This window comes from Abrus precatorius, unplaced genomic scaffold (genome assembly GCF_003935025.1).
Source record: "Abrus precatorius isolate BTA unplaced genomic scaffold, Abrus_2018 Scaffold8, whole genome shotgun sequence".
NCBI classification, from domain to species: domain Eukaryota; kingdom Viridiplantae; phylum Streptophyta; class Magnoliopsida; order Fabales; family Fabaceae; genus Abrus; species Abrus precatorius.
Genome location: NW_020874428.1, coordinates 35749471 through 35763580, shown reverse-complemented (window position 1 = coordinate 35763580; position 14110 = coordinate 35749471). Strand labels below are relative to the sequence as shown.

General features: G+C 34.1%; 2 protein-coding genes across 4 annotated transcripts; one reads left to right on the top strand and one right to left on the bottom strand.

Annotated features, from left to right (window-relative positions):
- Positions 1 to 1569: 1569 nt before the first annotated feature.
- On the top strand, positions 1570 to 3056 carry LOC113847047 (transcription factor MYBS1). The gene is made up of 2 exons (XM_027475891.1): positions 1570 to 2066; positions 2256 to 3056. Exons 1-2 carry the CDS (start codon positions 1645 to 1647, stop codon positions 2752 to 2754), a joined length of 921 nt encoding a protein of 306 aa, XP_027331692.1. The 5' UTR covers positions 1570 to 1644; the 3' UTR covers positions 2755 to 3056.
- A 2582-nt stretch (positions 3057 to 5638) lies between these two features.
- On the bottom strand, positions 5639 to 13542 carry LOC113845990 (histone deacetylase 15). Of its 3 annotated transcripts, XM_027473776.1 has the most exons (19): positions 13418 to 13527; positions 13230 to 13310; positions 12857 to 13061; positions 12553 to 12747; positions 12222 to 12336; positions 11459 to 11535; positions 10492 to 10567; positions 10351 to 10415; positions 9803 to 9858; positions 9239 to 9362; positions 9018 to 9143; positions 8839 to 8889; positions 8556 to 8624; positions 7961 to 8069; positions 7412 to 7491; positions 7043 to 7125; positions 6912 to 6957; positions 6508 to 6679; positions 5640 to 6263 (listed from the first exon to the last, which is right to left on the bottom strand). In XM_027473776.1, the coding sequence occupies exons 3-19, from the start codon at positions 13043 to 13045 to the stop codon at positions 6151 to 6153; spliced, it is 1746 nt and encodes a 581-aa protein (XP_027329577.1). In that variant the 5' UTR covers positions 13046 to 13061; positions 13230 to 13310; positions 13418 to 13527; the 3' UTR covers positions 5640 to 6150. The 3 variants fall into 3 exon arrangements, with proteins under 3 accessions (XP_027329578.1, XP_027329577.1, XP_027329576.1); XM_027473777.1 differs by having other exon boundaries at positions 5639 to 6263; positions 9036 to 9143; positions 13230 to 13517; XM_027473775.1 differs by having other exon boundaries at positions 13230 to 13542.
- Positions 13543 to 14110: the final 568 nt, after the last annotated feature.

Sequence of the window (14110 nt, the reverse complement as noted above, 5' to 3'; positions counted from 1 at the left end):
ATAAAATTGTAAATTCAGAAATAAATTCAGTGATATAAAAATATTTGTACGAAAAATAAAGACAAGATTTTGGATAGATAAATATAAATGACCTTGTCATCTAGAAATTTTACAATGGAATCCATTCCCCTTTGTCCCAAAACTAAGGTAGAGAGAGTAGTCTTATAGAAGTTTTCGTTGTTATGGTGCAACTTGATGTTATATTGTATTATCCCTAGCTACAACTTGGCGTTGAACATACTATTTTTTGATGTGAACATTGCCTTCACTTTACAATAACATTAGTGTGTGGATGTGGATAGTATTCTTCCTAGTTTTCATAATGTAAATGAATAGGTTCCTCTTTGCGAAAAGGGAAACTTGGAAATGTGGTTCATATTATCGCATAGCAGACGTGGAGAATTAGCCACGTCTCTAGTTTTCTTTCTTTTTTAATAAGACAAATACTATAATCCTATCGTGAGTAGGGGCATGTGAATGTGTCATGTATTTTTTGAAGTTTGTTTAGGGCAGCATAATATCTGACTTAATTTTCATCTCTGAATAGAATTTAAGTAAATATGTTAATTGGATGAGTTCATTAAATGTTAATTTAATGAAAAATTATTATATGAGTTTATATTGTGTGTTTAATTCAATAAATCTATTAAAATACCTTTAAAAGAACTCATAAGAATGTCATGAGTTGTTTTTGTAAATTTAACCAGAATTTCTAATTCTTAACTTGATGATAATCTAAGATACATATGAGTTCTTTAACACTCTTATTGGCTGATTATAGGTTAAAACTTTAAACTTGTATTCCTGTCTCCAACTGCTTTACTATTTTCAGCAGTGTCAGATAAACTAATACAGTCACTGTTAATTTAATTCAAGGAGGTATTTAAGCAGGAAAAAGTGACAAGAAAATTTTAGCTGTGTTGGAGAATCACAGGTTATACATAAATCATTGAATAAGAAGGGAAAAAGAACCCATACCTTAATGGTTTTGTCTTCATCACCACTGGTCTATTCATTGGTATGGTCGAGATTCCATTTGATTTTGGTTGTATGAAAAGAAAATTCTATTGGGCCTACTATATACTCATTCAGAAATTATGTTGGTAGTTTGAAAATTTTACACCCTTTTCAAAGCTATTTTGTTTTCAAATAATTAAAATATTACATTCTAACACACACTTATTAGATGGTTTTTTTGACTTTTTCCCCCCTAAACAAGCAAAAGCATAAAAAGGATGTAAGATTTTTAAGGGTAACTCGTTTACGCACTATGATAACCAATATGTTTGTCTCCACGGTTAAGAAAGAAAATACTAACAATATGGTCAGTGTAACTGTGAGAGAGAAAGTTCTTCTAAAGAAATATGCAAACAGGAAAAAAAATGATATGAATGAACATGACAAATCACACATCCCTTCAATTACAGAGTGTGGTCCTCTCGAAATTGATTGTTTGATACCCCTTTACTTCTTATCCTACACACATTGTGATTCTTCTCCTTATCCTGCGCACCCTTTCTGCTACTTTGTCCAATAGAGACAAAATTCACACAACAAAAAAATGACTTACACACCCATATCCCAATTTCACCATTCTCATTCTCCAAACTTGAACCATAATTGCAAATCCAACCAAGAGTCACCATGTCATCTAGTGGAACCATTTGGAGCTATGAAGAAGAAAAAGCATTTGAGAATGCCATCGCTTTGCATTGGATTGAGGAAGCCTCAAAAGACCAATGGGAGAAGATTGCTTCAGCTGTTCCCAGCAAAAGCATAGAAGAAGTGAAGCAACATTACCAGGTACTAGTAGAGGATGTAAGTGCAATAGAGGCTGGTCACATATCATTCCCAAATTATGCTACTGAAGAAACCACATCTTCAAATAAGGATTTTCATGGCTCTTCAAAGGCTTCAACTTCAGATAAGAGATCAAATTGTAATTATGGAAGTGGTTTTTCCGGGTTAGGACATGACTCCACCACTCATACTGGTAAAGGAGGCTTGTCAAGGTCATCAGAACAAGAAAGGAGAAAAGGAATTCCATGGACTGAGGAGGAGCACAGGTACTTTCCATTTACATTTACTATAACTTACTCTCACAGTAAGTAACTCCTCTTACTGTAAAAGTTCCACATATACATCTATTTATATGCATATATAATTCCATTAGCCATATGAGTTAGGCGTACTATATTTTATATGGGATTCCAAGTAAGGGTAATTAACAAGTTTTTCTTTTTGCTACTTTTCAGGCTATTTTTACTTGGTCTAGACAAGTTTGGAAAAGGAGATTGGAGAAGCATTTCAAGGAACTTTGTGATTTCTAGGACTCCCACTCAAGTGGCAAGCCATGCACAGAAGTACTTCATAAGGTTGAATTCTATGAATAGAGACAGAAGGAGGTCTAGTATCCATGATATTACTAGTGTCAACAATGGAGATGTGGTAAGTAATCAAGCACCAATTACAGGCCAACATACAAGCACAATATCTTCAAGTACAATGGCTGTAGGACAATCAATGAAGCATAGAGTTCAGCCTCATATACCTGCTGGTTTAGGCATGTATGGAACACCAGTTGGCCATCCTGTGGCAGCTCCACCAGGGCATATGGCATCAGCAGTTGGAACTCCTGTCATGCTTCCTCCTGGACCCCACCCCCATCCTCATGCCCATCCTCATGCCCATCCTCATCCACCTTATGTTGTCCCTCTTGCTTATCCAATGGCTCCTCCAACAATGCACCAATAACAACCCCCTTTTTTTCAATTTGTAGTTAGGTTTTTTTTTTAGTATGGATTAAAGTCCTTTTATGTGGAAAGTCATAAATCGGTTGTGTTAAATTCTACTCTAGTTTACGCTAAGAAATTGTCGAATCCAATGGTGCTTGGTTTATATGTAGTAATAGTGTAGAGTATATTTTAGTTGATTTTGCTTGCCCCTTTCCTTGTTAGGTTGTGGATGTAATGTTAAGAATTGCCTCGTGGTGTATATGAAGATAGATATGAATTTAAATACCGGAATTGAAGGTAATGAATGAAATTCTCTTTATTATTAAGTTTGTCATGCCTCTTTTTCCGTAAGTGCTTTCACAGGGTACTAGAGATGCTAATTAACAGGTTTTTGTCGCTTTATATACATATTCTTGGACATTCTCTTAATCACAAGTCTTTGGAATGACTTTTACTTAAAGAGAAAGGAGAAAAACGATAGAAGTTTATAGAGACCTTGAAGATGGGACTGGTAGAAACGCAAGGAAATGAGTTGCCTGTATTAATTGTGGAGATATGCTCCCTGTGCCATGTTCATTTTATCTGTCTATTCAATTATTTTAGGGTATGTTCCCTTTGAAAACTCAATATGTCAAAATAATTGGCAAAGAAATTTTCATGGCAACAATGTGACAGAGGTGGACAATATTTTGAGAATCCAAATCCATTTTTATCATCTTACTTATGATTACTTCAACTATCAATGCGAGATACGAGGGAAGTTAATGCTTGTCAATCCTGTAAGCTGGTTGGGTTACATTACCACATTACATATGTGGAGTCCCAATAGACAAAAAGAACATTGCAAGTAATATCTTAGAGGTGGTCAAAGCCGTATAAATTAATATTTATTTTTTATGTCACAAATTTATAGAATTTTTTTCTTTATCTAAAGAAGAGGTTCATTTTGACGTTTCATTAGGACGTAATACTTCTTTTTCTGCTGTATTTTGGTGTATCTTCACAAGTGTTTCCCTGATTTTCAAAAGTTTTGTGAGAATCTGAATGGTGTTGGCAACAAAAGGATTAGAATTACAACAAAAAAACAAAAAACTTTAACTTACCCTTGTTTTTTATTATTGCACTTTTTTCTCTTTTACTGCTAACAATTGTTGGAGCTCACTCGTTAACCCTTCATTTATTTTTTTCTTTGATTTAATAATACATTTTTCTATTTTTTGATGATTCACGTATGATAGATGACCAATTCTAGCTTTTGATCATAATATTTGCGTAATTGGATTTGCATAGTTTTGAAGAAGGCATATGTGTACAATTTGATTTACTCCTTTCAATAAAGACCGGGGAATTTATTACTTATTTTATGTGCATTCCAACTAAATTAAATGTGTTTTTTGTGTTATACCAAATAAATCAATTTGCCAAAACTATAATATACCTCCAAACCTTTCTATACTATTTTGGTCATAATATTTACAAGACTTCATATTGAGTTAATTTTGTCAGTCTTCATAAAGAAGCTAAAGAAAATTTTCTACAAAAACAAAAATTAACTCGGTCTGAAGTACCAGCAAAAGTTACTGTCAAAATTGCGCAAAAAGTTTTGGATACTCTTCTCCATAATTATGGTAATATCAAATCTCCACAACAAGTCCATAATTTCCTACAAAAAGCAATAGAAACACATTTAATTAATGTGTAAAGATTCACTTAAAATAAATAATAATGGCCATGACCTTCATTCTAAAGCACTCGAATTTATGCTAGATCAAGTTTAAAATGTGAGATTTAGAGAGGGGAGAAGGAGGATTGATAGCTTTATGTCTACTGCTATATCCATGTCTTCATTTGCCATTACTTCTATTCCATCTCCATCTTCTCACTCATTGCATCTCAGACAAGGAATCCTGGAACCTCCAAATTATTTCGGACAAGATCCACATATATAGGTCAATAAAGTTCAGTTCATCTAATGGACATTTAGCGGATGATGCTGTATTAACTTCCCCATGATGCAGTGCAAATTCCCACTTCAGATTGGAGATGGCAAACCACACCAAGTTAAAAAATGAGTTACTTTAACTTGAATCACAAAAATAACTCTTCAAACCTAACTAAAATCGTTGTTTTACAATTGACGCAACCATGCTAACTCAAATTTAACTAAAGAGAAAAACGAATGAGTAATATCAAAGAAGCTCTAGACTAATTCAAATCGAAAATTTGGTGTTCAAGCCTTATATTTAAACTGAAACAGTTATGTTTTCACCTATACTTACAAGACATTATGGTTCTATTAGTTGTTAAGGAGCAAGATGGACCAGTCCCCTACATCTTGTAAATTGCACTATGTGGCAATTAAATGCAATAACAAATTAATTTTCAAAAGTAATTAACACTTTCTGAATTTTATTTCCAGAAGATAAAAAAAAGTGTTGTAGAATTAAATAAGAAGGATACAAAAAGTAAACCTGGATTGAAAACTTGGGATGTCCACCTAACAGGCACAATCAAGCATCCATACCGCTTGGTCACTCGCTGCTTAAGTGCCAAAGAATGAAAAACTAGTAATTAAAGCATGCTGTGTCAACAGCAAATCCGAAGTTCTCAATGAATCTGAGACCTACCGATCCAGAATTAGGGTAACTATGCCCTCCTTTTACAATTTCACTGCCTAAAAATATATAGCTTGCTATCGACATGCAAACATTTTTACTCAAGTCATGGACCCTAAAAAGAAAAACTAAATTCAATAATGGAAAAGTGTCTAGGTATTAAATTTAAAAGCAATGCCTTAAAAAACAGGACGGTCAAGACTATCAACGACTGCATGATCTTTGTTGTGATGCATGTATTTGAGTAACATAAACCATAAATTAATAACAATATAAAAAAAAACACGAAACTGAATAGCACTCACCAGAATTGAAATAGATATTGTTTTCAATTCACACTTCGGTTAATGCCACAAAAACAAAGTACAAGAGTATACCGAAATATTGGATATCATACAAACCTGTTTAGAATTATTTATTTATTTATTTATTTAGAACAAAGCAAATGATTTGACCATAGGAACAAAGTAAACGATAAAAATAACAGATGACAAGACACCACATACCTCTTTTTAAGTTTGTGCCATTTTAATTCGAGTAGTTCTTTAACATCATTTTCCTATCTGATAAATTTATAAATATTCAAACAAGGAAATGGGAAATTTTCATCCCTTTTAGTTTTACACCCGCAATCCCCCCAACTCCACCCCCGTCACCGATTTCTGTCTCACCATTCCGCACAAATCTATAATTTGCACGGTCAAACAAAAATCACACTGTCCTGAATCAAGATGGAATATACAACATGCTGACAATTACTAGGTATTCACTGTATTGCAAAATTTATCAGCTCAACAAAATCACTTTGATTTTACACTAAGATGGTCGTTCAGGAAATGGAATAAGAAACTTTTTCGTCCCCACCGCCACCACATTGGCACCAGAAGTCGGCGTCTCTTCTTAATCTGTTTCCCTACAGAATAACAACAACAATCAGATATCTACCATTGAAGCTTCTCTAACTAGATTCTAATCTCTATTTCCAGTGTGGTGCACAGTATTTTAGTAGAACAGGAAATGAGACAGCAAACTTCCCCCTCCCCACAGGTAATCCAACCCTTTCTCCCCTACTAGACCAAATATATCAAAACAAAACTATATTAAAATGAAATAAGGCTGTGAAACTCAATAAATACAAATCAAAGACAATTCCTCACTTTTTTTTCTTAAACAGTACATTTTCCATTGTGACTGCAAATTCATAAACATCGGTCCCAAGGAAGGCCAAAAGTTCATCTGAATTTTAAGGACTTCCAGAACAGTTTGCAGTCCAGCTCTGGAAGGAAAACTATTCTCCGGATCACATTCAGGATTTTCACCCAGCAGTACCTGTTCCAATAGAACCCCCTAGTCAGAAACCAAAATATGTTAAAGAGAAATAAGATCTGATATATCATTCTCACAGGTCACAATCATGCAATAGATTGCAAACATTAGAAATTTAAAATGATTAGATAAAATGTACCCTTTATCCTTAAGGGGGAAAAATAAAAGAAATGAAAGAGGAGGCACACCCCAGGCAGGGATATCACCATAGAAAATGTAGGGCAAAACAATTCACCTTGATAACAGCAGTTGCTGAAGATGATATAGAGCGAAGATTATAGCTGCAATAAAATGTATTTAAATTGACCTGAAGCAAAATACAGAGCACAATAGAATAAAGAAGTATGAAAGGCATTAGCTACAAACCCCCCCTCAAGAATAACAAGCAATTTTCCACCAGAAAGAGCATTCAACATGCGGGTCATCTGTGCATAGCCAGAGGGAGTAACCTGCATCATTGATGAAAGTTTCAATTTACACCTCATAAAATGCTGATTTATTATTGTCAAATTTGGTTGTTTTAATTGAAGTACATTGAATGTTTTTAACCCTCAGTAAAAAATAATGCAGAATATTGTTAAAAAAGGAAAATCAAACAGCATGATAGATTAGGTTCTTTATATGGTGATTTTATGTAACTTATTGCACATTCCTGCAAATGATTTTAGTCCAATAAAGTGATTCATAAAATTGAAAAACTAACAAATGATAAAGACTGAATTATAAAATTCTTACATCGCAACATCCTAGGGGATCACCTCTTGCAGCATCAAATCCAGCTGATATTATGGTAAAATCTGGAGCAAACTCAGAAGCTGAAAAGGCAAGTCATTCATTATTAATATTTTAAGCCAAGATTATGTATATTTTAGAAGATACTACCCCAAGGGGGTGATGAGAATAGACTGTCATGTGAAGAACATACTATAACAAATATTCCAAGGCATTCTATACAAATTTATTTCACTCACTATTAATTTTAGAATTCTTGCCAGTTTCCAAACAAATCTTTCCAGGCAGTGCATCAGGAAATTAGATCAAACAACAAAAAAGCATATAACCACCTTTAGACAAATAATCCAAATGTTGATATATTGCGTAGCAAATTGGTTCCAGTACATTAATTATTACCTTTACTGAGGTAATAAAAAAAGGTAAACTAAAAGTCGATTTATTTCATCATTTGTTTCTTTTCTTACTAAAAGAAAGTTCTGAAGTTATTCATCAATCCATCTTCCACGAACCAAATTAGCTAAGTTTCAATAGGCCACAACATAAGCTAACCTATAGGAAGGACAACATGCTGAAATGCAAAATTGTAGTCATTGTCACCAACTCCTCCTCGGCTCCATGGAATATTCACACAGTATCCTTCTGCACCCATACTACCAACCTGAAAAGATCAAAATTAACCTGTGACCACCTCTCAGAAATCAAATACATTAACCAGCATTCGTCCAATAATTCAAGAAATACAACAGTCAAAAGACTGCTAAGTTTCAGTGAGAAAACAAGACATCAGGACAAAACATATGAAGCTTTAAAGCATTTCATGAGCAATCAACCTGCCCCTCCCCCCAAAAATATTACAGGGGAACAACATGCTGAACGCTATAAAACCAAATTCCCATCCACAAAACCTAATTGTATCTGCAGGAGAAAAGTAGAACTTACTCAAAGTCCCAATTCCACTTGCCATAAAGATTACCCAAGTTACATTACTCGATGCAAATCTTTTCTTCAACCCTTCTAGTTTTTTCTTTTTTTAATTCTTTACCCCATAAAAAATAATATTTCCACTAACACCAGACCAAAAAGCACCTGGCTGAGTTGGCCAGCAGCAGCAGTTTAATTTGAAAATTTGTCTGCAGTCAAGTACCTCATCAGCAGCTCCTGTACCAGGATAAAAGTTTCCTCCCTCATGTCTATGCAATGATATATACAAGACCTACCAAAAAGGAAAAAAAAAAGAAACTCATTAGCACCAGAAAAATCATGAAAAAAGTTAGTAGCATAGCTCATAAAGCCACCGTAAAACTTTAAAAGAAAAAAACTAATGTGGAAAACATACAAAACAGGGAAAGATGAGCACATTGCTAAAATTTTATATAAACACCAAGGAGAGCATGAAAACAAACAAAATATAATTAAAAACAACTCACCGATTTGTTTTGCTCAAATATTTCCTGTGTCCCATTTCCATGATGGACATCCTGTAACAACCATGAAGCTCAATCAACGCATAGAATACTTGAATAACATAGCAATTGCCCCATTCAACACTGCCTTTAATGAAAAATACTATAATTTCTCTAAAACATATTATGAGTAAAGACATTACCCAATCTAAAATTAGAACCTTCCTAGCCCCAGCAGCCTGAGCTGCCAATGCTGCCACTGCAGCATTATTGTGAAGGCAGAATCCCATCGCATGTCTAATACCAGCATGATGACCAGGAGGTCTAACCTGATTTAAAGAGCAACAAAAAGCAACTTAGTAGATAGCAAAACTGAAATTGCTAGTTATGTAGCAATTATCATAGGCAACTTGACAATTCATACCAAAGCAAATCCATTTTTGGCATGCCCAGAAACAATTGCTGATGCCAGATCAGCACATAACCCAGCTGCCAACCTAGCAGCACATGCTGAATGCTCATTGGCATATGTGTCTGCAGTGAAATAACTGCAATGACAGAGATTAGGGATATTAATCATAATGAAAATATCCTATCAACAAAATGCAAAAAGCATTAAGCATCTTAACACTAAAGCATTATATGAAATCCAATAAAATATTTACTATCCAATTACAGGATTAGGATCCAGGAAATGGTATATGATAAGAGAATACACCTATTGACTGGAAATTTCTGCTTAGGCATAAAAATCAGCAAAGAGGACCAAGCACGGCACAAGATGTATTAAAAAATACAGTTCTTGGAAAAAGAAAGGAAATGATTAATTTTTGTATAATTTTTTTCCCCAATAAAACCTTTCCACTTTATTTTCTTAACATCAACCCTAAGAGATGATATCAACAAAACCATTAAAGAATATCAATTACAAGAGGAAAATGGATGAAAAAACAAAATATGTATTTGATAGAGAGAGAGATTAACATACCTAGACATTGATTCGCTTGTAATTTCCACAGATTCAATATGCTCAGAAGAATGAACCTTCAATTCCAATATTTTAAAGGATTAAATAGGGTTAAGGATCCCAGAGTCAATAGATTTACAATTAGATAAAGGGAGAGGGTAAGGGGGCAGAAATCAAATATCAGCACAATCTAAAAAGACAACCAACAACAATTTATTCTGAAGCTATTTGCAAACTGGAACTGATGGAGTACTAATACTCGAAAAAGTGATTATTTATGTCATAAAAAATGGGGCAGGTTTTGATCCGTCCGAGAAATGTCCATTGACAATGTATATCATACTTGAATACAAAAGTCAGTTTTGACATTAATACACCCTCCCACAACAATACCCAGAATACATCATTAACAAGTATGTCCAGTAATTGAACTGCATTTGTTTGCACCTTCATGGCCCTATGTATCTCACATATTCTTCATTAATAAAGCAATACCATAGGCATTGGAAATGTGTAATGTCCATACTCCATACCACATGTTCATCCAAGATATAGTGAAAATTAATTACCATAAAAAGTTCTTCAAGTGTGATTTCTCTAGCAGGAATTGAATAGCATCTTCCAGGAAATATTCCTGCATGAATAACAATACTATCAAACATAAATTGAAAGGAAATCAGTGGTAACAAATATTTGCAACTGATGGATACCAGCTCTAGCAAGACTAGCAGCAATGGCTCGAAGACGATCTGGCCTTTCAGGGTGTGGGTGCAATTTCTTTTCAACCTACTCTAACACATACACCACCAGAAAAGATAACAATAAATTAACAGCCACGCAATTCCCAGCAAAAAGACGCATTCAAACATAGTTATTAATAGCAGGCTATAGCAGCGTTACAGAGCAGAGTGGCCACAGGTTGCTACAAAATATGAATAGGGAGTGACTGTAGCACCGCTATAGCAGCACTACAGTGAAACTTTAAAAAGAAAATCATATTACCTTAAGAAAGAGCAGTGTTTTGGGGAATCTTTTACTTGGGAGCTATGACTTTTTATCATGCATAGGCAAGAGAATTCCATGACTCAAATATGTTGCCTTCACATGTCATGGCAACAAACATCAACTGTTGGGCCAAGGTTCCCTTTTCAGTTTCAATTCAAAAGTTGATTTGGTAAAACACTATCCTATAATAAGTTATTCACTGGTGTAAAAAACTGATTTTGATACATGCCTAAGACACCTATTTGTTTAACTTAATATCAAAATAAACATCAATATATACAACACAATGATAGTGTAAATCCTGATATGGTATCAATGCTTTCTAAAAGGTTCCAAGATACATACTAACTAACAATGAGATATCACAACAATTGAATAGGAAATAGAATTAGTTTTGGAAACAAATCAGAATGGTCACATTTTATGGCAATAGTATAATCTTGAAACATGTAAAAGCTTAAAGTTATTAACTACATCAGAAAAGAGTTGAGAGTGTTTAAGAAAAGCACAGATAATACTGCACATAATCAAAGAAAAGAAAGAAATTAGCGGCAACCAAAACACTTCAAATATGGAGTTTTATCATCGTAAAGAAAAAGATCTGGTTTGATATATTATTAATTTCAAAATGGGGTGAGAAAAAAGAAATTACAAGGACAAACAGGACTATACTTCTGCATGTAACAACATTCTCTCGTCAAAACCAATTGCAGTAGAACTATCTGCCACTGATTCCTGTGAGCCAACATCTACAAAGATAAGGATAAAACTGAAATAAATTTGGGGTTTTGTATCACATTAGAGCAAGAAAACACATAAACATATAAGAATGATAATATCTACAGTAAGAATCAGAATATAAGGATTTGCAAAAGACTTGGAAAAATATGTGTAAATTATACAGACCTTGTCTGGTATTTGGAAATTTATAGGAAAAAACACCTCTAGTTTCAAACACCACACTGATCACCCTTACCCAGCCTGTATAAATTCCTTTCTGACATAGGCACCCCCTTTGTACAAACTTTCGCACAAGTTAAAGAGAAAATTACACCAAGCTCCACCCTCTTAACAGTTGTGTACAGATAAACCTTGTTCATTCTTTTCTCCCCTTATTTCTCAAGTGTTAACCCTATGCTCCCATCCAACATTAGCACACTCCACTCCGAGTAAAAAGACAAAATGATGATAAATTTTAATGACAGTAGATGAAGTTTTAATCATAATAATAAAACACCCTTGGCTGTGACAGTTTATAATTACCAACCATAAAGGCAACCATTTGTCAAACTTGGAAACAACAGTTTGACAAGATTCTTTCCCAAAACCAATCTTGTGTATTATACCATAGTAACCATACCAAGACAGACTATAGAAAACCATACTGATTCAATAGTAACCATAATAGAATTATTAGCCAAACATGCAAGTATACCTTTCAATCCTTTTACATTATTTGCCTGGATCTCAGTCAGATCCTCGTCTTGGGCAAATGGAGATGCAAAAAACCCATAATTGAGAATTTTAGAGTCTTTATGCTCCCCGCATATCTGCGCATAGAGGATAGCACTAAATCACTAAAAAAAATAAAGAATGGGAGTCATATCAGTGATAGGATGAATAGTTTATCACCATATACCGACCCATATATCACAATTTCTAACTATCCATAAAAGACTAAGATTACCTCCCCGTAAAAACTCATAATTAAAGAAAGATAGCAGTTAGCACTTAGCACACAACGGAAAGGTAAATAACAAACATACTTCGCAGCAGTCAACTTCGTCTACATTAACCATGGTACAATTTTTGCAGAACCACTTGACAACTTCCACACACTTGGGAATCTGAAACGGCTCCCAGTCACTGTCATCATCGTCGTCGTCATCATCAAACATTCCATGGTTTTGATACATGTCCTGAAACGTCAATTCCTTCGGCAACCTGGCCCTCTTCGCAGGCTAAACAACACAACAGTCACACACGAAACACAACACGTTTTAGAAGCCACACAGGATACACAGAAGCAAGAATTTGACAAAGGTCAAAAAGGGTCCAGTAAACACATACAGCATCAGGGTGCGGCTTGGCTTCAAGCTGAAGAGTGTGTGATTCCGATAGCTCCTCAGGGTCTGAAACTGCATCATTGCCATCAGAAAGCAAGTCCTCGCGCGGAGAAGCCCGATCAGCTTGCTTGTGAAGACTGTTCTCAGCTTCCCCATTCGTTAAACGATTCGTTTCGAGTGCTCCAGTACCCATCAGTGGACTCAAAAACCTAGCAGTTAGCACATTTCCTCAGACAGCGTGACCAGAATTTACACAACAACAAAGACAATGTCCTAACTCCGTAAACACAAATAAGGAACGTGTTTTATTTTTTCTAATTCAAATAGGGAAAAGAAAGAACCACAGAAAATAAAAAAGAGGGGAAAGAATGAAGTACCTTTTGCGGTTGTAACGAATTGGTAAATGAAGGAGAGAGAAGAAGAGGGGTTAGTGAAAAGAATAGGGTTGATAATGAGATCTGAGAGGGGTAACTGTAACTTAGAAGGCTTTGAAAAGGGACAGAAACGAGAAAGTAAAAGAAAACGATGGGAATGAGAGCACACAGAGAGAGAGAGAGTTTCTTACGGGTTTGGATCAGCAACGACGCACTGTGCAAAACCAGCGAAGTGCGTCGTGGGTTAGGGCACAAAGGGAACAACACTGTATATTTTATTTTTCTTTTTTCATTTTCGGAAATGTAAATGGTCAGTGCGAGAAGAGAAAGCACAGACACCAATATAAGGCCCCAAAAACGCTGAATCTGCTGCCTGGGTTTAGAGGTGGGTCCCCCTCGGACACGTTGTTTCACGTTTTTTGGGTCCACAAGCAGGGTTTTTTCTTCACTGGTTTTTCAATTTATTTTTTAATATAACAGAGAAAATAAACAAATTTTATTTATTACCCACGCATAAATAATAATTTTAAATTTGAATGTACATAAATAAAATTATATTAAATACTTAAAATAAAATTTATTTTATAAAAACTTTATCTTAAACATGATTAATTTCAATGAAAGATATGTTTAGTCTAAATAAAAAATTTATTTTATTTATTTTATTTTAAAAATTAATTAAATAAAAAATAAATTAATGTTTATTTTTTAAGATATATTTAAAAAACTAAAATATATATATTAAATTTAAATTAATATATTAATTAATATTTATATTTAAAAATATAAATTCTTTTAAAATAAAAAGCATTTTATGCTCTAGTACATAAAATTAGTGATTTATTTAAAAAATATAAATATTTTTTAATTTTTAAGATATTAAA